The 24,292-nt window shown below is 40.8% G+C and overlaps 1 protein-coding gene across 4 annotated transcripts in view; it reads right to left on the reverse strand.

The window, feature by feature from the left end:
* MAGI2 (membrane associated guanylate kinase, WW and PDZ domain containing 2) overlaps positions 1-24,292 on the reverse strand; it is a 1,066,131-nt gene that overhangs the window by 778,821 nt on the left and 263,018 nt on the right. For all 4 annotated transcript variants that reach the window (XM_040413058.1, XM_040413064.1, XM_040413057.1 and 1 more), the window contains exon 2: positions 1,700-1,816. In XM_040413058.1, the coding sequence (XP_040268992.1) occupies positions 1,700-1,816 (117 nt within the window). The remainder of the gene's footprint in view (positions 1-1,699; positions 1,817-24,292) is intronic.

The following is a 24,292-nucleotide window of genomic DNA, read 5'->3' on the forward strand; positions in this document are numbered from 1 at the left end:
TATTCCCAGTAAAAGCCAGGATACCAGCTATACTGGGTAGTAACAGCGTCCAATATCTAACTTAGTGGACACTATAGCTACTAGTTACCACTCCACCAAGGCCGGGTACCTTGGTGGCATGTCTCAGGTGAACCACAGCAAACCACGATATGCATCCCCTTTAATAGTTTCCTTGCACCATTCTCGGAGATACATACCGTACTTCATATATGAGGCCTGTCACTGCCTCACTATATATATATATATATATATATATATATATATATATATATGTATAGTGACACAGTGAGAGGTTTTGTGTGCGAAAACAGGTATTTTCCTCCCAGCATGTGCTGCTGGGCTGATTTACAGCCAGGTGAGATCAAATATCAGACCGGATTTTAAGTGCCGGTCCGGGTTTTGGCAGCACCTGGCTGTCCTTAAATAGTCAGCTGGGCTCAGAAGCCAAGCCTGTGTCTGGATGAAGGCTTGCTACCTGTTTGGCGTGAAAATAGATTGGTGCTGCTATGGAAAAGGACTCTTTGAGGCAGAATCGCCGCATAGTGTGAATTACCACCAACACTGCAAGGTGACTTTTTGTTTGATTATGACTGCTTGTTTTGTCACTTGCCTAAAGTGTGAATAAAACACTGAACTGTTTGATCCAAAAAACTTGTTGTTGCCTCTATACTGCGTCCGCTAATCCTGTCTACCAGAGCGAAACCCCACAATATATATATATATATATATATATATATATATATATATATATATATATATATAAAACTAATATTAAAGTATTTCCATTTTCTAAATTCCCAGAGAACCCCTTTAACTATCTTTGAGGTATTATACTGCATTGTAATACATACGCTACTACACACTGTGTTCTCCTTCATTGAGATAGCCCTCTTTTACCTACACTTCACTACTCCTAATGGTAATATCCCTTTAGTCCTCCCTTTCTCACTGCTGAGGTGGTCTTTCTTAGTCCCTGCAGCCTGCTGAGTGACAACTGAGAGAGGATGCCTCTGTAGGATCAATCAGTAGTGTACTGAACCCCAAGGAAGCTTCTACTGAACCAGAACTTCTGACTACAGAGAAGACAGTTTGTGTCCGAAGCCAGTGAGACTGCTTGAATAATTAGACTTTAGCAGTTATATAGAACTAAGGAAGCAAAATAGGTGATATATATATATATATATATATATATATATATATATAATATCCAAAGGATGAGGCAGCACTCCAAATAAAGTGAAGAAATGGTGGATCTTTTATTCCCCTCTACAACCGCTCAACAGCTCAATGCGGTCTTTTTTTTAATTTTTTTTATATATATATATAATTTTTGTATAAATTACAGGAATTCGCTCCATCTTATCTAATGGTGAACTTGCCCTTTAAATCTTCAAAATGTTGAATATTACCCTGACCGCTTAAAACAGTTACACAAAAACATAAAATTATACTAACACACACGGTATACAACTGATGTGTTCATATATGTCTTTTCATATCATTTGCATGCTAACAAGAGCAGTAGACAGAATCATACCTATTTTCTTATCACACAGCAAAAGGGTCACTGCTTTTCTGAGGAGCATACCAGGTAAAAATTAACATTTGCTTTATGTATTTAGCGATGCACCCAGGCATACAAAAAACTAAACAAAACACTACATCATATTCAGTAAAGTAGAAGACATGCAGTACTCACATGGCACTGTTCGGAGGTAGAGGTTGTCTCGTATGATTTGCTGTAGTTCATGATCTACTGAACCTTTTTGAAACCGTAAATTGAGGTAGCGGCGAAGGTCTTTGTCAACAATGCCTCCTGTAAATTGAGAACATAAAGTAATCAAAACAATGATATCAAAAGAAACATTTGCACTACAGCTATGAGCAGCTCTGACTATCAACATTCAGACAACTGCCGTTTTGACTTGAGATGGAAAGAAATCTATGTAAGCTTTTATATTTGGCATATTGTAGACAGCAGACAAACCTCTATGCACACATGAGACTGCTTGTATGCATGCAGGTCGATTATAAAATATGGTGAAAGGAAATGCAAGGATTTTTAATAGAAAGTGATGGAAATAATGGAATCTTTACAATTCATTTTGCAGGCACACCCAGACCGCTGGTGAAAATGTACCATGTAAGCCCTCCTTTAGGAACAAGTGGGGGAAGGCTTCAAAACAATTCCAAGGTACAAGATAGTGTAAGTTACCTATATTACAATAACAACTTCAGTGAGGTTCTCCTTAGTAGTTTTTGTATTTCAAGGGAAAGAGAGTTGTTAGACTAGAGAACATAGGCGATGCATGAATTCCATGCCAACTCAGTTCACACCCGAAATTGAAATTATTGTACTGAATTATGTCAACCAACGGAGAGCTCAAGAACGTAAACACACGGGGCCAGATTTATCATTAGCTCAAGTCAGAATAATGGAGTGAAAAAGTCGCAAATTTTTGCACAATCGCTTAAACTGCGCATAAATTTGCGACTTTTTTCTGCTCTGCACTATGCTCGCCAGTTTTCGGAAAGTTGGTGTGTTTTCTTATGTAAATGAATCTCTAGACAGATTTACTACTTAAAAAGTCGCAAAAAAGTCACAAAAAAATGCGCAATTTCACTCCAGTGAGGACCATGCTTATTTTATGAGACTTTTTAATAGAACATGCGACTTTTTTGTAAAGCTGTGCGACTTTTGTAAAGCTGCTTACTGAAGGATAAACTGCTAACGTCAAACCACATTTATTACAGTCTTAAAGGGCCGATCATAAATCTGACTTGGCCAAGGCTACTTTCACACCTGCGTTAGGTGCGGATCCGTCTGGTATCTGCACAGACGGATCCGCACCTATAATGCAAACGCTTAGATCCGTTCAGAACGGATCCGTTTGCATTACCATAATCAAAAAAAATGTTCATGATAATGCAAACGGATCCGTTTTGACTTTACATTGAAAGTCAATGGGGGACGGATCCGTTTGAAAATTGAGCCATATTGTGTCATCTTCAAACGGATCCGTCCCCATTGACTTACATTGTAAGTCTGGACGGATCCGTTTGCCTCCGCACGGCCAGGCGGACACCCAAACGCTGCAAGCAGCGTTCAGGGGTCCGCCTGCTGAGCGGAACGGAGGCCAAGCGGAGCCAGACTGATACATTCTGAGCGGATCCGTGTCCACTCAGAATGCATTAGGGCTGGACGGATCCGTTCGGGGCCGCTTGTGAGAGCCTTCAAACGGAACTCACAAGCGGAGCCCCGAACGCTAGTGTGAAAGTAGCCTAAAACTGACTTTAGCCATATGTGAAAGTGGAGTGAGCTGTCAGAGTCATGATAAATCGGGCCCATGGTTTTGATCTCAAGAAGAGTCCTCATACTTTTTGGAAACAGAATAGGAGGGTTTATGATGACAAATTTTACGCAGTTCAAGTAGCTGTTGAGATAGTTGGGCATTGTCACCAATAAAAAAATCACAAAAAAATAGGTGCTTGCACGGTAACTCTTTAAGAGTCAGCAGGAGCAGGGTGAAATAGAAAAAGACGATTCCGGCACTGATTTTTCTTCCCATAAAATCTTCCTCTTTATTGAATCACATCATATGCGAAACAATATTACAAACAAGCTGTTTACGCGTTTCGGAGACCTTCTCCTTAATCGTAACAATGTGGTCTGGGAGCTTGGAGAAATTTAAAGACCCATGCACCCTCCCCCATCTAGTGGGTGGTGGTAACATGATGTCACAAATCAATCAGCTTGCAGACTCACACCTGAAGCATCATTCTCAATGAACATAGATTAAAATGGCCCCACATGATACGCTTCCCGCATCCCTGCGCTTGGGCCAGAGCAGTACAGGCAGGAAGGTCTGTCTGCGAAGCGCAAGCGCAGGGTGTGAGAAACCGCATCATGTGAACAGGGCTGTACAAAATATTGAGAGTTCAAATAAAATGTAAGCCTGTAGAACAATCTACATGCGAAAATGGATAAGATGGATGACCACAATTGCAATTTTCATAACGTTGTATGAATGAACTTGTTAGAATATGTCACAAAAAATGTGTACAATCAGATGAAAAAAAAAATGGAAAAGGCAATGCATGAAAAAATTGCATATGAAAAACACAACAAATGAAACAGATGACGTGCTGCATAGTGACTGACGTCCTGAAACCATCATGAAATTGTATCAAGGTCTCCAATGCAAAAGAAAAGGCAAACTTATTGATAAATGTACATCAGTTAAGCAGGAGCAGGCCGTGGACGCTGGAAGATCAAGTCATGGAGGACAGGTGGGACTGGGGCTTTGGGGCATTGGGACCCCAGCATCAGCAGGAGGAAGGTGAGAGATGCGGCACCCATGCCCACCACGAAGAGTGGGATGGCGGCAGGCACGGCACGCTACCATGATTTTTTTTTTACTTACTTTTTTATGATTTTTTTGTTTAATACAAAATAAAAATTAAATCTCAAATCACATATTCTCAATACAATCTAAACAACACACATCAATGTGCACACCAAAATGTGAAACTATAAACTCTATAAATCCCTCCCACCCCTTCCACCATTCTACCGCATGGAGAGAGAGAAGAAGAGAGCAGCATAGTGATTTAGTGGTTAGCATTGAGCCTAGTAACGCTAGAGACCTAGGTCCAAATCCAATCAGGAACAACATCTGCATGGAGTTTGTAGTTTTCTTCCACACTTCAAAGGCACACTGATTGGGAATCTAGGTTGTGAGCCCTATTGGGGACAGCAAGTGATGATAATGACAGTAAAACACTAGTGAATACGTCAGCGCTATATAAGTAAGTCATACTACCAAATATTTCTGTCTATATGTTGCTTTTGAGTACTTGGATGCACATTCAATCACTGACCTGCTTTTGAGTACTTGGATGCAGCCAATCACTGACCTCAGCAGCCACATGGGTTGGTCACTGCAGCGCGGATCTCTCTGAAATTATGATTTGATCAACTACCTGACATGTTATTTTAGGATTTGCCTTTCCCTTACATACATTTTCTGGTTTCTTGGAAAACCACTTTAATGGTTGATGACAATCCATTTCCTGACAACAACTAATAACTTTGCCAACTATAATTAGTGCTTCACTATCCTCCTATATAATATCACTATCTGGATTGAACTCAGAAATCCCCAAGTATATAAATAAATGAAATTCATTGTTTTCATATCTCTTATATTTAACTCTATAATGGATGACACTTGAAGAAGCACTCCCACATTTTTTTTTATTTTCTGACCTGTTAGAAAGGTAGACGATGTAAACTGTAGTGGTCACCTCTTAGTAGTGACTGTATTTGTGAGTTATAACCTCCCTTCTGATCCTCAGCTATGTCATGGGACCAACACTCTGATCTCCAACTGACACAGGACAGGAAGTCAGTTACTCATTCCATTGAGGCTTCCATAGGAATACATAGAGAAACTTTCTTACTGTCCACACAGGAAAGTCAGACTGCTGGTCACATGACACAGCCAAGGATATGAAGGGAGGTTAAAACTGACAAATACAGACACTAGTACGAAAATTACCTTCACTACAGTTTACATCATGGACCTTTCTAACAGTTCAGAGAATAAAAAAGTGCAATCATAGATGAGTCCCATCACAGATTGTGTCATTTCCTGATAGGGAGACATGACCATTTACCTGTCATTTTAGGATATATCTGACACAGCCCAATATCTGTAACTCCATACAGCATGAGCTACCAAGAGGAGAACAAATATTTATGATCCAACTGCACGGGGCATCAGCAGCTAGAACTGAAATATTCGTATTATGATCTAAGGGTTAAATGTAGCAGAGACCAGCAATGTCACTAAGCACATTTCTCACCCTGGTGAGCCATTGATTGATCAAATGATTGATTTTATTGGGAACTGTGTGTTCCTTCTTATCTTTTGCTGTGAAGCTGCTTGAGAATCAAGCACTTTCTGCTGGGTTCACCTACAGATCACAGATGACTGCTGAGGGTCCTTATACTGTAGTATAATACACACAAGCAAACAAATGGCTGCATTATAACTAGAGATGAGCGGATTTTTTTAAAATTTGATTCGCCGGTTCGCTGATTACTTCGGGAAAAATTTGGTTCTATACGAATACATTTGCGCCAAATTATGTTAAAAAACTGCTATTTCCTTGCTGCTGAAAGCCTTTATAGTGGTGTAGAACACTGTGCCTTGTAGTAACACGCATAGGGAGTCTGCTTTGGTAGTAAAATAATACTTTGAGTCCATATGACATGCAGATGACAGGCGTCGCTCTTAGAATCACAGCGTACTTCACTTATTTGGGTGGTCACAGGGCCAAAACTTACCAAATAACTCAAGTATCAATTCAGCCTTACAGGTAGATGTTAGCGTCAAGAAGAAGCACCCTTCTTTTACACCCTTGTCAGCTGATTCCACATCGTAGTCAACAGAACCTGTTCTATTAAACACTTATACAAGTAAAGCCCTCCTACAGAGTGGAGAGGGTGTCAGCAGTAAGTTTGTGTTGATGTCACTGATTAATTTTCCCCATTCTCTGATCCGTCAGAACAATTTCCCAGAAAAAACGGATCCTGTCTGTGGAGTATACACCTTCACTCGGTCAGCATTTGCTGAATAATCCATCAGTATTGCTAAAGGCAAAAAAAGAACGGAGTGAATCTAAAGCAGAGATGACACGTGAATGGAATATTTGCATGTCTTCTGTGTTTTCTACCCACTCCTGCTTTTGGCTACCAAATCATAAGCCAATACTGATGGGACCATACAGGCCTTAAAGCTGCTACACAGACAGGATCCATTGTGCGTCTCGTTTTTCCTTCCTTCTGACAGATCAGAAGAAGTGTCAAATAAATTATGATGTCAGCCAAGCTGAAAGCCAAAATAGTGGACCAGTCATGAAGTGGGGAGGGTGGGAACAGCATGAGAAGTCCACAGAGTGGACCTATGATATAGTGGTGAGGTGAAAGCAGCATGAGGAGACCACAGAGTAGCCCAATGACAGGGTCTGGAGGTGGCAGCAACATGACGAGACCACAGAGCGGCACAATGTGTTCATGCATAAGGCAATGCCTGATGCCGCTGAACGAGGTACTTTATCCTATGTGGATGACATCCTGATCAAAAGTACAACTTTTGAGGAACAAATTCAGGAGTTGAGGCATGTACTAACCCAGCTGAGGAAAGCAGGTGTAAAACTTTCTTTGCAGAAGGCTCAATGGTGCCGGACCAAGGTTAATTTCCTAGGTCATGAAGTCACTGCGGATGGAATTAACCCACAGAAAAGGAAGGTGGAAGCAGTGACCAAGACAAAATCTCCTACAAATCTCAAGGAGTTGAGATCATTCCTGGGCATGATGAACTACTCACGTAAGTTCATAGATAATTATGCCGAAATTACAAAACCTCTTTTGCAGTTGCTAAAGAAAGGAGTAAAATGGGAATGGAGTGAGCGTCATGAGCAAGCTGTAACCGAGCTCAAGGCCAAACTTATCCAGGCTCCATGCCTTGCTTATCCAGAAGAGGGAAAACCTTTCTTTGTGGAAACAGGTTTCACTGATAAAAGCATAAGTGCAGTTCTTTTCCAAAAACAGGAAAACTGAAACAAGATCATCGCCTATGCCAGCAAGTCCTTGTCACCGGTTGAGGTAAAATTCAATGATTGTGAGAAAACATTATTGTCAACTGTGTGGGCTTTAAAATATTTTAGGAGTTTTATCCAAGGTGAAAGGATCATTGTGGAGACCGCACACCAGCCACTGCAATACTTGCAGAGTGATCGTATAAGAGATGGAAACTTGTCAAACAGCAGGATAACTGCCTGGACAATGTCCTTAATGGGATGGCCATGGAAATCAGGTACAAACAAAATAATAAAAACCCAGTTGCTCAAGGATTAGCAGAACTCCATAACTGTGCCAATATGGAACGTAAAAGTGAGTCAACAGAAAATGATTTCCTGGAGGAAAAATCATCATCCCCATATAAATCTTATAAAGAGGAGTACTGCAAATCGTTACCATGTGTGTACGTAGATGGCTGTTCCTTCCATGCCGATGAAGGATCCGAACGTACATTGGTTGCAGGTATTGGAGTCGTGTGGAATAATACATTCCTAGATGTATCCATTGGATACAAAATTGGTTCCAAAAGCAGCCAGGTTGCAGAACTTACTGCTGTGTACAAAGCCGTACAAATGGCTATCAAATATGATGTTAAGGAGTTTGTAATCATCACTGATTCTGATTATATTCGTAGCAGCTTTGTGGAGTACTTTCCCGGATGAAAAAGATCCGAAATGGTGAGAAGTAATAACAAGCCAGTAAAGCATGGTAAGATGTTTTGTAAAATTGATGATATGGTTACCGCCCACAGTCTTACCATTTATTGGAAGAAGGTAAAAGGTCATTCAAAATATCCAGGCATGGATAAAGAGGGGAATGACCTAGCGGATTCCGTTGCCAAGCAAGCAGCCATTGACGGAGAAATCTTTGACGTTGATGACCTCATGGGAACTATCCAAGTGGATGCTATGACAAGGAGTCAGGCCCAAAAGGGAGCTGAAGCCAATGTGGCGCAGTGGAGCCAAGATTCCCCTAATGAGGATCTCAGTGCGAGCCAAAAGGGGGATCCAATTATTGGTCTTTTTTATAAGCACATTGAGGATCCACACAACTGTCCCATAACCACGGAAGACTGTGTGGGTAAGGAGGAGTTACGAATTTTGATGAAAGGTAAGTCCCAATTCTCATTACAGGATGGACTGCTGATAAGAACCTCTAAGAACGGTATCACGCAATGGGTAGTACCTGCAGCATACCGAGGTCTGATGTTGCAACATGCACTTGATGCCCCAACAGCTGGTCATCGAGGTGAGGAAATAACATACGAGTTACTACGGGACTACGCTTACTGGCCACATATGTTACAAGATGTGCGAACATATTGTAAGGGATGTCTAATCTGCCCTCAATTCCAGCCACAAGGACCCACTCATCGGGCACCGCTGATGAAAAGGGGGATGTCCATGCCATGGTCAGACATCCAAATTGATTTCATTGGACCAGTAACAACCTCATCAAGAGGCAACAAGTATATGTTAACCGTAACTTGTCTGTTCACCAAATGGGTGGAATGTTTACCGTGCAAAACATGCAGTTCAAGCGTATGTGCATCTCTGCTCATTAACCACGTATTTTCTAGATTTGGTCTTCCCCAGCGCATCGAATACGATCGTGGAATTCACTTCACCAGTGAGGTGATGACAAAGATGTGGGAAATCCTGGGGGTAAAGAGGAAGCTACATATAGCTTATCGACCAGCCTCTAGTGGTGGAGTAGAACGTTACAACCAATCCATTGTAAACATCCTGAAAAAGTTTGTAAATGAATCTGGTAAGGACTGGGATGTCAAGTTGCCTTTGGTGCTTATGGCCATCAGAGCCACCTCAAGCGCAGCAACTAAGCTTTCTCTCTTCGAGATGATCACGGGAAGGAAGATGGTGTTACCCCAGTATTCACTTTATAGGACAACAGATCATAACTTGATCAATGCTACAACATCGCATCAGTATGTGGAAAATTTACGCAAGCACCTTCAGTATGCTTTTGCGCTCGCCCAGAAGAATATAGAGAAAGCCGCAGTGAGTGCTAAGACATACTACGATCTGAAGACTACACAGAAGGAGTATCAAATTTCCAATCGGGTGTATCTCTATAACTTCGCTCGGGATCAAGTGAAGGAGAGAAAATTCCTACCTTTCTGGAAAGGTCCCTATGTTATCACTGACAAATTATCTCCAGTGGTCTACAAGATCAAAATCCCTAAGGGGGATGAGTTTATTGAAAAATGGGTGCACATTAATCAGCTACGTGTTTGTCATCCTAGTGCACGACTTCGAGAGATTGAAGAAGCTGGATGAAAAGAGGTGAAGAGACTTTACGGTTCCAGCTAAAGACGGAAATAAGGATTGGTATCATATGAAGGGAAAAGTGTTATCTGTTATTCTACATCTTTAACTCATACTAACCCATCCTGATATACGCTTCCTCTGTAACAAAATGTCTCCTAACTCACCTCTGAAACCAGAACTTACTCTGTCCAAGAAAAGAACTTATGCCAATCAGAGGTATATGGTATTAGTAACTCTTTTCTTGCAGGATAAAGTTGAAAAATGTATGTACTCATATGTGTCATACAATATTTTATAGGCATAAGATGTCATCAAAGATGATTGCCATTATCTACGTCGTCCTGATCTTGGGGAAGGAGTTCCATGCTGAGCCGATTGCTGTGCCAGGTCCTTCATCCGGAATCATGCTACAAGATACAGCGGGGTTCATCTTGACGAACAAGAGGATATTATCCCAGAAGGTTCACATCAGCCTGGATCCTTGCATCTTCGTCGAAAAACAACTCAACGTGTCTGAAATCCAGTCACCGGAAATCCAATTCTGGTATCAGATGCACATCGGATATTTCCTAGAACGGATTACGCAGATCCTGGAACAAGCAAGGAAAACCCTAACCAGAGAACAGTTTTCTACAGACCAAAGCGATTCATTTTTTTTTGCAATCGTAGCCGCCATAATCATTGGCGTAGTGGGCACTGCTATTACCACCGGTGTGACAGTTGCCGATTCCATCTCTATAAAGACATTGGAACTCGCAGTTGGTTCATTGAAAAGGAACCTATTAAACATTCATGTGGAGATGAAGAATCAAAACAAACCTTTATCGAACTTATATCCTGTTTTGTAGGATCTATGGGATGGTTGAGTTTGTTGACCATACAAGTCATGCGTTAGATAAGGTTCTCCAAAAGAACTTTAGCCAAGCTCTGGTTGGAGCACTATAAGCCAAGTCTATGCATTGAAGAAGACATATGAGAAGCCCTGTTGAACATTCCAAATATATTCACACTTTCTGGAATATTTTGGAATGAAGGGGGATTTGTCGGGCATATTTATATCTGCATATTAAGGTCTGACAATATTAGAACCAAAATGGAGATTCACATTACCTTTAAGAGGCCAAACTCTCTGTTAGAATAATCCAGAAAAGGTCAGGATAGTCACTGGCATGCAATGTATATTGTTTTAAAAGTTATTGCCAACAGATGTGGTATCTTAAAGAATATAATGGGTCTCACATAAACTGTCTTAACTACCGGGGTCATGAGAGGTTATTGCTTAAGACACTGGTATGCAGCGTTATTCCATATAATCACCAGTGTAAAGTATATATTCACGTGTGATTGCATGTAATTTAATATATTTTATCCAATGATATATATAATGTTTGTATATTCATATCCAGTTATTGATAATGTATCATTATATCCATATATATATATATATACTAAGAGGATGTTCTTTTAGAGAAGAGCTCAGTTATCTTAGATGGCAATTAATTAGTCATTTGGATGGCTAAGATACACAAACTGGGTAAAACTTTCTAAGGACTATTGTATTCTTATCTGCCCCATAAATTCAAGGATTAGGGAAACTTCTAATACCGCCAGTCGGTCTGAGCAAAGTGTCAGAAAGAGGACCTCCTTGGTTGATTTAAGTTTAAAAGGTTAATAAAGTCATGTGAACAGGTTAGAAATGTGTTCATTTGGCATTCCTGAACATTAAAATTTCATATATGAAACAACAGTACCATCAAGTGGTAGATGGGTAGAAGTTTCTAAGGAATGCCAATTAAGTGACATCATCCCCATGATTAACATACGTTACACCCACCTTGTCTGATTGGAAATCCCTAATCTAGAAGGGGATGAGTTCTTAGATAACATGGGGTATAAAGTATACATGTAAGAGGTTAGACAGAACTTCAACTAACAACTTACTTCAACAACTAAAATACAACTACAGCACAAGAAAATCTTGCTACAAAGAAACATTGGCACAGAGAAAACTGCCCATAAGAAGGATTTATCACAAAGAAACTTGGATTAATTTTTGTCTACTGGAAAAGTTTTTGAGAACTGATCATATCCAAAACTCTGTTCATCCTTGACCCGGTAACATATATTTGTACTTACTGATTGTGGTATTAATAAGATATTCCTCTCGGCATATAGTCAAGAGTTCCCATACTGTGGGAACATATAGTGTTAAACACCTCCCTAATGCTAGTTGTCCTCTTAGCAAAGATGTTTATTGCTAATGGGAGATTAGACATTGTCTGAGTAGAGGAAAACTCTGGGAAATTATATTTCCATAGTCTGATTGTCGAGTGGGTCGTAATCATATTAATATCATATATATTCTTTGATTGAGCATAAGGGACTTTCCACAGATTCATTTCTATAGTTTTTTTCATTGCATCATAATATTTTGATAGCCAGTACACTAATCGGTAATAATTTGATAAGAAAAAGGGTAGCATTGTATTATACTTGGTGCAATAAATTAAGTGAGCCTGGCGTAAACGGTGGAGCACCATCTTGGTCAATTTTGATATTGTCCTTGTATTATTTTGTATGCCATTTTTACTGTATATATTTGTAATAAATTATATTTTATATAATTAATTGCACCCTGTTTCATTAGCTGCACGAATTAACTTTAGATCTCATCAATAAAAGAACTGGCATTTATATGTCCGCCAATTACATTTTTCATTTTTCATATTTCATAAAAATATGAAATCATAATTTTTATGATTTCATATCTTATATGAAATAAATACTCGACACAGCTGTATGTTACAGCTGACACTCTGCGCATCATTGGCCCATCCTGAATGATAATTGCTCCAGGGGAGGGAAGGGGGGACATTAGGGGGCTGCAGGGAGGGGGGGTTATTATATATATATATATATACACTCACCTAAAGAATTATTAGGAACACCTGTTCTATTTCTTATTAATGCAATTATCTAGTCAACCAATCACATGGCAGTTGCTTCAATGCATTTAGGGGTGTGGTCCTGGTCAAGACAATCTCCTGAACTCCAAACTGAATGTCAGAATGGGACAAAAAGGTGATTTAAGCAATTTTGAGCGTGGCATGGTTGTTGGTGCCAGACGGGCCGGTCTGAGTATTTCACAATCTGCTCAGTTACTGGGATTTTCAAACACAACCATTTCTAGGGTATACAAAGAATGGTGTGAAAATGGAAAAACATCCACTATGTGGCAGTCCTGTGGGCAAAAATGCCTTGTGGATGCTAGAGGTCAGAGGAGAATGGGCCGACTGATTCAAGCTGATAGAAGAGCAACGTTGACTGAAATAACCACTCGTTACAACCGAGGTATGCAGCAAAGCATTTGTGAAGCCACAACACGCACAACCTTGAGGTGGATGGGCTACAACAGCAGAAGACCCCACCGGGTACCACTCATCTCCACTACAAATAGGAAAAAGAGGCTACAATTTGCACGAGCTCACCAAAATTTGAGTGTTGAAGACTGGAAAAATGTTGCCTGGTCTGATGAGTCTCAATTTCTGTTGAGACATTCAAATGGTAGAGTCCGAATTTGGCGTAAACAGAATGAGAACATGTATCCATCCTCTGATGGCTACTTCCAGCAGGATAATGCACCATGTCACAAAGCTCGAATCATTTCAAATTTGTTTCTTGAACATGACAATGAGTTCACTGTACTAAAATGGCCCCCACAGTCACCAGATCTCAACCCAATAGAGCATCTTTGGGATGTGGTGGAACGGGAGCTTCGTGCCCTGGATGTGCATCCCTCAAATCTCCATCAACTGCAAGATGCTATCCTATCAATATGGGCCAACATTTCTAAAGAATGCTATCAGCACCTTGTTGAATCAATGCCACGTAGAATTAAGGCAGTTCCGAAGGCAAAAGGGGGTCCAACACCGTATTAGTATGGTGTTCCTAATAATTCTTTAGGTGAGTGTATATATATATATATATATATATATATATATATCTTTAACAAGGTTCTTATCCCCAAAGTCGTGAATTGTGGGAATCAGAACCTTTCAGCCAGCATTACTATCCTGTGATTGGCTAGTCTGTACAGACTAGCAATCAGAGTGATCACCAGCCCAGGATCACCCTCATTAGTGTCCTGGGCAGGTAAGTTAAGATCCCTGGCTGTGTGTAACAGCCGGGATCTCAGCACTGTCACCATGTTTATAGACAGAGGGGGCTAAGGCACCTTCCCCTAAGGGAGGGTGCCTGAAAAATAGATTTTCTAGATAGCTAGTTCCTCTAAAGGTGTACTGTTTGCCCGTATGCCAACTTCTGCTTGATTCCTGGATTCTGACCCTCGGTAGCTTGACCTGAACTGTGCCAGATCACCGTATTGACTCTGACCTGCCTGCTCTGACTTTTGGACTGTTTCACTTATTCACATGTACTCTGCCTGCCTTTACCTTGACCTGTTACTGCCAACGAGTTTTGCCTGATCCCTCTGTGCTTCTCACCAATGTCTCTGACCATTGTGGGTCAGCTGTCGACCACAATGGGACTAATCCAGAAGGTGGCAGCCTGGTGGCTTCCCAGCAGTGAATTCCAGATCCCAGTATAGGGATTAAACAGTGAATACCAGGGGACTTCCAGGATAGTGCCCTTAGGATTAGCCCAAAGTCATACCAGTTGGTGACTCAGTGGCTCCACATCCACTACCCATAACAAAAATGCTACTGATACTTTAAAAATAAAATAAAAAATACATCTCAATCTGCTCAGTTCCTCCTGCCGAATAACCAGATTGCACTGCACTGTAAATGTAATTTGTTCCCTTTAAGAAAACAATATTGCTGGTACGGAAGCTGGGGTCATTAACAGCTACAATAATATATCAACAGGATGGCTTATATTGTCTATTTAAGAAACAGCTATTTAGTTAAACAATCTGGAAAATGAAAGATATTTTGTTATTGCTGATGACTATTCAACTTTTTGAGTAATACATTTTGACACAGTGTTATGTTTTAGTATTAGCTGCTGCTACAATTCACTGAGATTTAAGCTTATTTAGATGCATTTCTGAGCACTAAGTATAATGAATTTTAATAAAAAAAAGTGGATGAGGTATTTATCACCAGTAATGAAACCTTTTCAGTGCATTTAAGAATATCAATTACTGTTTTGAAACAGAATTAATGACACATTTCCGTTTTTTACTGACGTGTGCTGTCCGCATTTTCTGCGGACAGCACACGTACCCATTGATTTAAATGTGCTTGTTTACATTTCAGTATTTTTTTATTGACCGTAGGCTAGTAAAAAAATCACAGGGACATGCACTACTTTGATCCGTGATGCGGACCAAGCACGCCCATTGAAGTCTATGGGTCTGTGAAAATCACTGAAGCACATCCATGCTGTGTCCGTGTTGCGTCTGTTTTTCACTGAAGACTAATAGGGGATTCTTTGGAAATTCCTTTTTAGCTGAGCAACCTCAGTGAATTACGGATGATACACGAATGGTAAAAACGGACACACGGACCAACCACGGATCCTTCACGGACATCTTCACAGATTAAACACTGACACTTTTTTTCACGGATATAACACTGGCACGGAAATGTGAACGAGGCCTTAGGCCCCTTTCAGATGAGCAAGTTTTCCAGTCGGGTGCAATGTGTGATGCAAACGCATTGCGCCCGCACTGAATCTGGACCCATTAATTTCAATGGGTCTGTGTACATGAGCGTTGCTTTTCATGCATCACTTGTGTGTTGTGTGAAAATCGCAGCATGCTCTATATTCTGCGTTTTCACGCAGCCCTGGCCCCATAGAAGTGAATGGGGCTGTGTGAAAAATGCATCACATCCACAAGCAAGTGCGGATGCGATGCGTTTTTCACTGATGGTTGCTAAGAGATGTTGTTTGTAAACATTCAGTTTTCTATCACGCGCGTGAAAAGCGCATCAATGTGCATTTCACCCGCGTGATAAAAACTGAACAACTGAACGCAATTGCAAACAAAACTGACTGAACTTGCTTGCAAAATGGTGCGAGTTTTCCTGAATGCACCCTGAACTCAACTGGACCTAATCCGTATCGTTCGTGTGCAAGAGGCCTTAGGAAGCCAAATTTGCATGCAGAAACCTGACCGTGTGGCCGTATCCTTAATGCTATGGTTGATCTGTGTTCAGTATGTATGTTCATCACTTCCATTCATACATATGTTAGTGTGGAATTGTTTTTTGCTCATCATTTAGACTGAGGTAAAGACAGCTTTGTATTTTAAGATTTTTCAACAGTCACTGCTTTAATCTTCCATTTCTACATTTGCCATACAATATAGAGCATGCACAGTGATGCAGATTTATAGTGTCAGCCCAGGAAAATGCCAGCCATTGAACAACAGATGTGGTCTGCCTACTAGCATAAGCCAGAATTATTACCTTATGGAAACGGTATGCGACATGTATAATTTTAGTAGTATATACGAATTCACAAGTAAGAAATACCTATTTTTTTCCATCAAGTAACGGCCACACAGTCAGGTTTCCTGATGCAATTTTTGGAAGCTAAAACCAGGAGTGAATTCTAACAAAAAGAGAATAAGTCTGTATCTATCCTTTATACTTTCACTCCCTTTATGGCCCACTTTCAAAACTGTACCGCGTGGCCATGCCCTTAACTGGCCTCTGTTTAAAGCTATAAAAAATTACGTATATGTGACGCTCCATTTTTTCTTTTGTTGGTTTTGTCTACTTGAATTCTACTAGATTGATAGAATGTAATCCATTTTATACTATCACTTAATTTGCTGATTATACTCTCAGAAAGGAGGATGTGGTGTCACATTTTTGCAAATGACAGTAGGACAAAATAGTAATCTGTTACTGTCATCTCTCCCCATGTACAGCACTCCAGTCACACGAAGTGTGATACATATTATTCTTCATGCTTTCACCCCTACCCCCACCGCCACTAAAGAGAGAGCCCTTGCACTTTCTGATTGTCACATACAGGTTTTTTTTACTAAAGGGGTAAGACAATAAGCTGATGCTGATGTAATCATCTCTGCTTCCAATGAGGCCATTTGTTCCTCAAATGTTGACTGTCATCTGGTTCGCAAAGCTAGTTGGTCTCTTCAGTTTTAAGGATTTTGTAAATATACATGCATGTAGCCATACTGTGTATGAACTCTGCACATCACATTTAAGCGTTTTGTGCATTTCATACACTACTTGGGTTACACCTTTAGCAACCCACATAAATTATTTGGTATCTTTTTAGTTTTGTGCAAATTGCATGAAGGCAGCTATGAGTTTAAAGTACTAGGTGGTCTTTTGCAAAAATGGTTATGAAGATAAAATATTGATTCATTTTTGGAATGTAGGTTTTATTTGTGAATGTTAAAAGTGTGAAAATTATCTCTAACAGTTAGGGAAAAGGGTTGAAAAATAATACCGCTCTTAGAAGAGCAAGCATATCCTTTTCCTTTTATGTTGCTATAGGTTTCTTGTTATGATTACAATTAGTGTTGAGCGAAGCAAAGCATCCGAAGTGAAATTCGGTCTGAATTTAAGGAAAAAGTCAATTCTAAACTTGGCCGGATGTCCTTGCGCTTCGTGGTAACAAATATTTTTTCCTAAAATGGAAAGAATGGAAAAAAAATACTCAGCTCATCTACTTTATCACTGATGATGTCACCACATAATCATGCTGGGAGTGTGAGGTGACATCATCATGCTCAATAACCATAGGACCAAGTAAGACTGCAACCTCCAAGTTTACTGCCTCAGTTCAAAACTTAGTTCAAAGTTACACTACAGTGCAGTATGTCCACCTGATTCCTTCTGCCAGGCTTGAATAAACAGCCACTGATGGCCAAAAAGATCCTTAATAGAGGTAAGCAAATTGATTCTAATTGGGTTAATCACAAATTTCACACAAAAAAAAGACAGTGATTTTTTTCCAACATTTTCATTTCATTCTTGTATTTGTACTTAGAATTAGAAGGATGTGCATTCTGCAGTCAAGGTTCATTTGCTAAATTGTTGAGTAAAGGGTCATGTTAGCAAAACAAGGGATGCAAACTAATTTATCTGATTACTCACTTCTAAATTATTAATTCTGTTGCTAATTAGGGATGGAAGAGAGTTCTGAAACAATTTCCATTTTACACAAAGGTGCAATAAATCCAGATTACAGGGGTTTTCATTTTCAAAACCTCTGGTGATGAATGGCTGTTTTCAGTTTTGATATTTTATTTTAAGAAAATTGTGGTAATGATAAATATCACATGTACACAGTAGGCTGAAATTACCTTTAGAGAATTGGTTCACACATAATGTCAGGACATTCTCCTCCATGGTACATAGGGCAAAGATCCGATGCTCAATCCACACTGCACAATACTTGTTATCAAGGATTGGTGCAACCATGTTCTGCATACTATGAAACATGCATGTCCAATCCAGGACAGAAAATTACATTGTTTGGGGTCTTGCAACTGAGACCTCATGAACAGCCTGAACAAAAGTATTTGATAAATCGAGAAGGGTAAAAGGTTCGACCCGCGCTGAAAATGCAGTGTGAAAAGATGAGGCTAATATAAATGTATGGTCCCCCTGACTTAGGAGTGGTTTGCAGTAATGATAACCTTATCATTTAGTATTTGATAAATGTCTAGCACTATAAACTCCCATAAACCTTAGACTTTAATGTTTATGTAGTTTAGAATGTGAGCCATGAAATCAATTCCAACCAAGTTAACAAATACTGTAATCAGAATCAAAGAGGTCCAGAAGTTTAACAAATATAATTAGGGTCCCTAGAATTAATAAGTGACAGAGGGCCATCTTTCCTTAGACAGTTAGCTCCTCAAGTGGATCAGTTAAGGGCTTCTGATGCGCTGAGGATACACTATGGGGGCCATTTACTAATCTGTAATACGCCTAAAATACATGTATTTCAGGTGCAGTTGGTAGTACAACAGTTAGTTACGCCACTATCTTCCACTTCTCCCCGCTCATGCCAGGTCTAAAATTGTGAGCATGGCCTGGGCGGGGAAGGGGACGAGCTGGCAGACCCATCTCATCTACCATTTAGGTGTAGAAAATGGCCTAAATGTAAGACAGCTCAGAAGCCGTCTTACATTTAGAACTGGCGCTGGATATGCCAAAGTTATGGAGAGGCCTGCATCTCTTCATAATTTCAACAGATCCACCACCAGCTATGGGCCTTTATTAAGACTGGCGTCTAAAACACCGGTCTTAATAAATGTGCCCCTATGTGTTTCCTCATTTTTGGGGCAGCCTGTGCCCATTCTTTTAAAAAGGGTTGCCCATAACTTGAAAGAAAAATATCTGGAGTAATGTACACCATGATTTTAACTGATTCGATGAAAAAAAAAAAAAAAAGAACAGAGAAAAAATTGCTCTCCAGAGCAATGTAGACTCTTTATAGTTTTGCTTACTCTCTGTAGCTCTTTGTTGCTTTACTTTCTGTGGGCAGGCAGCAGGTCATTACAATCCTGCTTCTCCCTGATGTACACTGTGACAGTTAACCCATTCCTCTCTAGCATAGAAAACACCCCCCCCACCCTTTCCCAGTAATTCCACTAAGAAAATCCTCCAATTTCCTTCTCAACTGTCTAGAAAAATATATAGCTATATATTTCTATGAATATAGAAGTTGGGATAAATAAATGAAAGCTGCGTTGCTTTACCTACTTCACTATCAGATCAGTACACCAGAAGTAAAGAAGGGACAGGGAATCTACTGAGCATGTTGATCCACCACTGAATGCAGGAGAATGTGGAACATAATTTCAGCCACAGGATAAACAGAAAGGAAAATACAATATAGATAAAAAGTCTAAGGTTACCGTATTTTTCGCCCTATAAGACGCACCGGCCCATAAGACGCACCTAAGTTTTTGAGGAGGAAAATAAGAAAAAAATATTTTTAACCAAAAGGTGTGCTTTTGCTGGGTTTGAACTAATGGCGGTCTGTGCATGACACTATTATGGGGGATCTGTGGATGATGCACTGTTATGGGGTGGGGGATTTGTGGATGATCTGTGGATGGCACTGTTATGGGGGGAGCTGTGGATGGCATTATGATGGTGGGGGGTCTGTGGATGGCATTATGATGGTGGGGGGATCTGTGGATGGCATTATGATGGTGTGGAGGATCTGTGGATGGCATTATGATGGTGGGGGGATCTGTGGATGGCATTATGATGGGGGGATCTGTGGATGGCACTGTTATGGGGTAGTGGATCTGTGGAGGACACTGCTATATGTGTCACCCACAGATCCCTCTATAACAGTCCCATCCACAAATCCCCCCATCATAATGCCATCCACAGACCCCCCCCATCATTATCCCATCCACAGATCCCTAAGGAGGGTCTGTAGTAGGCGGGGAGAGCGGCGGGGCCGTGCAGGCACTGTACTCTGGCTCGCTGCTCAGTATGTACTGTATTATACGTAGTGTTAATAATCATATCTAAACTGCGCTCCCCCTGCTCCCCATGTGTACCGTACTTACCGGTACACGTCACGGTCCTGTAGTAATCACTAGCAGCTAGCAGGCAGGTCGGGTGGCCGTAACTCACTGAGGTCACGTGCCTGCTCCGCCTACTTCATTCATAAAGTAGGCGGAGCAGGCATGTGACCTCTGTGAGTTACGGCCGCCCGGCCTGCCTGCTAGCTGCTAGTGCTTACTACAGGAGCGTGACGTGTACCGGTAAGTACGGTACACATGGGGAGCAGGGGGAGAGCAGTTTAGATATGATTATTAACACTACGTATACAGTACATACTGAGCGGCGGGCCAGAGTACAGTGCCTGCGCGGCCCCTTCGCTCTCCCCGCCTACTACAGACCCTCCTCCCTCCTCACTAATACATTGCAGTCTGCGATGCTGCAGCATCGCAGACTGCGATGTAAATTGCCAGCATTCGCCCCATAAGACGCAGGGGCACTTTCCCCCCACTTTTGGAGGGGGAAAAGTGCGTCTTATGGGGAGAAATATACGGTAATCAAGCAGGCAGAATTCACTTGTTTGGTTAATAAAAGTGGAGATTGAAAATGAATGTTTTAAGGGATGTATACAATGTTCTTGTACCTTTAATAAATTTAATTAGCAAAGAGCACAGCCTTGAACTTAAAATGATTGATACGTAAATAGGACAGCACTGTGCAGTCTTTTAAATTGTCCTTAAAAGGATTTATTATTAGAAGACATCTGGCAAAGGAAATTATTCACAGTAAAAGCTGCTTTACTGCAAACAAATTCATTCACTGCCAATATCCATGAAACCTGAAATGTAATTTGGTGGATGATAATCATGTTTATTAAGTTGTACTGCAAGGGCCAAATCATTCAACAAAACATTTCTGTAATTTTTTTTTTCCCCTGGAATATTCATAAAGGAAAATAATTATTCAGACTTAAATTATTTCTGTGATGTAAACTCCCTATTTCTGTGGTTGGTAGGGTGAATCTTAGTAATATGTTATTTTATTAAAGTAGAAAAGGTATTTAGGCAGCTAATTTGGAGGATAGGCTCTCTTAGAATTTGCCTTGAGACTCTAATATGACAAAAAGGAGGGAGTATTAACACTACCTAAATCATAAATGTATAGTGCATTCAGAAAGTCTTTAGACACTTTCACTTTTTTCACGTTTTGCAATGTTGTGATCTGGTGATCCCGAACATTCTGCACTCAATACCCCATAAGCACAATGTTCATAATGTGTTCTAATTTATTCAAAATGAAACACACGTACTTAGATATTACATTGATATAAGTATTCAGACCCTTTACTCAGTACTTAGTTGAAGCACCTTTTTCAGCAATTTACAGTCTCCAGTCTTCTTGGCTGTGGTGCCACAAGATGTGCATATCTGGATTTAGGGATTTTCTGCCATTCTTCTTGCAGATCCTCTCAAGCTCTGTCAGCTCGGGTGAGGACTGTCAGTAGGCAGCCATTTTCAGGTCTCTTCATAGATGTTTGATTGAGTTCAAGTCAGGGCTCTGGCTGGGACACTCTGTTTTCTTGGTAACATGTTTAGGGCCATTGTCTTGTTGGAAGATAAACCTTCAGCTCAGTCTGAGATGCAGATCATGCTGGATCATGTTTTCATTAAGAATATCTTTGCACATTGCTTCATTCAGCTTTTCTTCATTTCTGACCAATTTTCCTGCCCCAGCCTCTAAAAAACACCTCCTCAAGATGATGCTACCACCACCATGTTTCATTGTAGGGATGGTATTGGGCAGTAAGTGGTTTCCTTCAAACATGATGCTTAGAATTGAGGCATAAAGTTCAATTCTGGCTTCATTAGACCAAAGAATCTTGTTTCTCACTGTCTTTTAGCTGCTTTTTTGCAAACTTTCATGTTTATTTTACTAAGATGAGGCTTCTTTCTGTCCACTCTGCCAAAAGCTAGGTTGTGGAGGGCTGTAGTAATAGTTGACCTTTTTCTCCTATCTTTGGAGCTCATTCAGAGTGACCATTGTGGTCTTGGTCACCTTTCTTACCAAGGCCCATCCCCCCCAATTACTAAGTTTAGTTGCACGGCCAGTTCTACGAAGAGTCCTGGTTGTTCCAAAGTTCTTCCATTTAGGAATTATGGAGGCCACTGTGCTCTTGGGAACTTTTAGTGCAATAGAAATGTACCTTTCTCCAGATCTGTGATTACATAAATGTACCTTTCTCCAGATCTGTGATTAAATAAAATAATGTCTCTGGACTACTCAGGCAGTTCTTTCTTCCTCATTGAAAAAATGTATAACATTCTATTTTCACTTTCTCATTATAGGTAGTGTTGGGGCGAATATTCGAATCACAAATTTTAATCGCGAATATCGCCACTTCGAGGATTCGCGAAGATTTTGAATATAGTGCTATATGTTCGTATTCGTGAATATTCTAGATTTTTTTTCATCTGAACCCATGATCTCTCCCTGCTTCTTGCTTGTGGGCCAATAAGAAGGCTGCAATGTCTTTGTCTGAGCTTAGCAACATCCCTAGCAACCAATAGGAAAGTTGCCTACCCCTTACTATATAAGAACCTCCCCAGCAGCCATTTTCTACAGTTTTTTACAGTTCTGAGAGATACAGCAGTGTCATTGATGTGCTCTGTGCTTTGCTGTGTCATTACATTAGATAGTTAGTTAGTTAGTTAGTTAGCTTATATATATAATACAGATAGTGCAGCGTCCCTGTAACGGGGTTCCGAAAGTGCACTCGGTCCCCCATTTCCCTCAGAACTGTTGCTTAGCTTTGGGAGTGAGGATCTGTGTTTGACCTCATTCCCAGGGCGGCTTTACTGCTGGGTGGCTCCCTGCTCCTAAGTCTGCCTTGAGCGCCGAGCTGATCACTCGGTGCTCAACTGGTTGGTCTGTCGGTCATGTGACGCTGGCCACGTCACATGACCCTCACTCCCCACTATAAATACAGGCAGCCTGCTAGCCACAGGTTGCCTGTTAATTTCTAGGTTCCTGGCTATTTGTTGGACTACTGAATACTCACCTGATTCCGTTCCCTGACGATCCTTTTGCCTGCTCCTCCTGTACTGCGCATCCGTCCTGGTATTGTGACCTCGGCTCCCACCTGACTACTCTCTTAGGACTCCTCTTGTACTTCTCTACTCTCCTGGTATTTGACCCTGGCTTCTCCTGACCATTCTTTGCTTAACCCTTTGTACTGCGTAGCTCTCTTGGTTCTGACCCGGTCCGTTCATGTTCCGTATTTTGTCTTGTCTGTCTTCCCTGCACGTATCCTAAGTTAGGGACTTTCATCCAGTTGTCCCCTGTCATCAGGACTCGTGAGGCAAGTAGGCAGGGCCAGGGGTGAGGGTGGAGCGCAGGTGTCACTATCCTTCCCCCTGTGTGTGTGTGGACGTGACCGTTACAGTCCCACTACGTGTGTGTGTGGGCACTGCTTAAAAAGCACTTTTTGTCTTAACAATTGTATTATGCTGTATTGTGGTACTTTGTATTAATGTATCTGCAAAATCCCTGTATCCAGGCAGATTAGGTGTAATTTATACATCCCACCACTAGATGGGGATAAAGTATAGGTCTTATATATATACCTAGGTCAGGCCTAGTGAGTCAGATAAAAATGTAGTTAGAGATGAGAGCAGATTAGTGGGAGAGAATGTAGAGTGAAGACTCCATGACACAGATTAGTGAGTGGAGCCAACTTCGCCATGAGGTGGTACTAATATGTGAGGCGCAGAAGAGCGTTTTCCTTCTGTGGCCGGACTATATACTGGCATCCCTGACCAGTAGGAGAGAGTTTGCCTCCCTGGAATAGAAACAAGCTTCCTAAGGAATCATCGGTGATAAGA

Source organism: Bufo bufo, chromosome 1 (genome assembly GCF_905171765.1).
Source record: "Bufo bufo chromosome 1, aBufBuf1.1, whole genome shotgun sequence".
Lineage (NCBI taxonomy): Eukaryota > Metazoa > Chordata > Amphibia > Anura > Bufonidae > Bufo > Bufo bufo.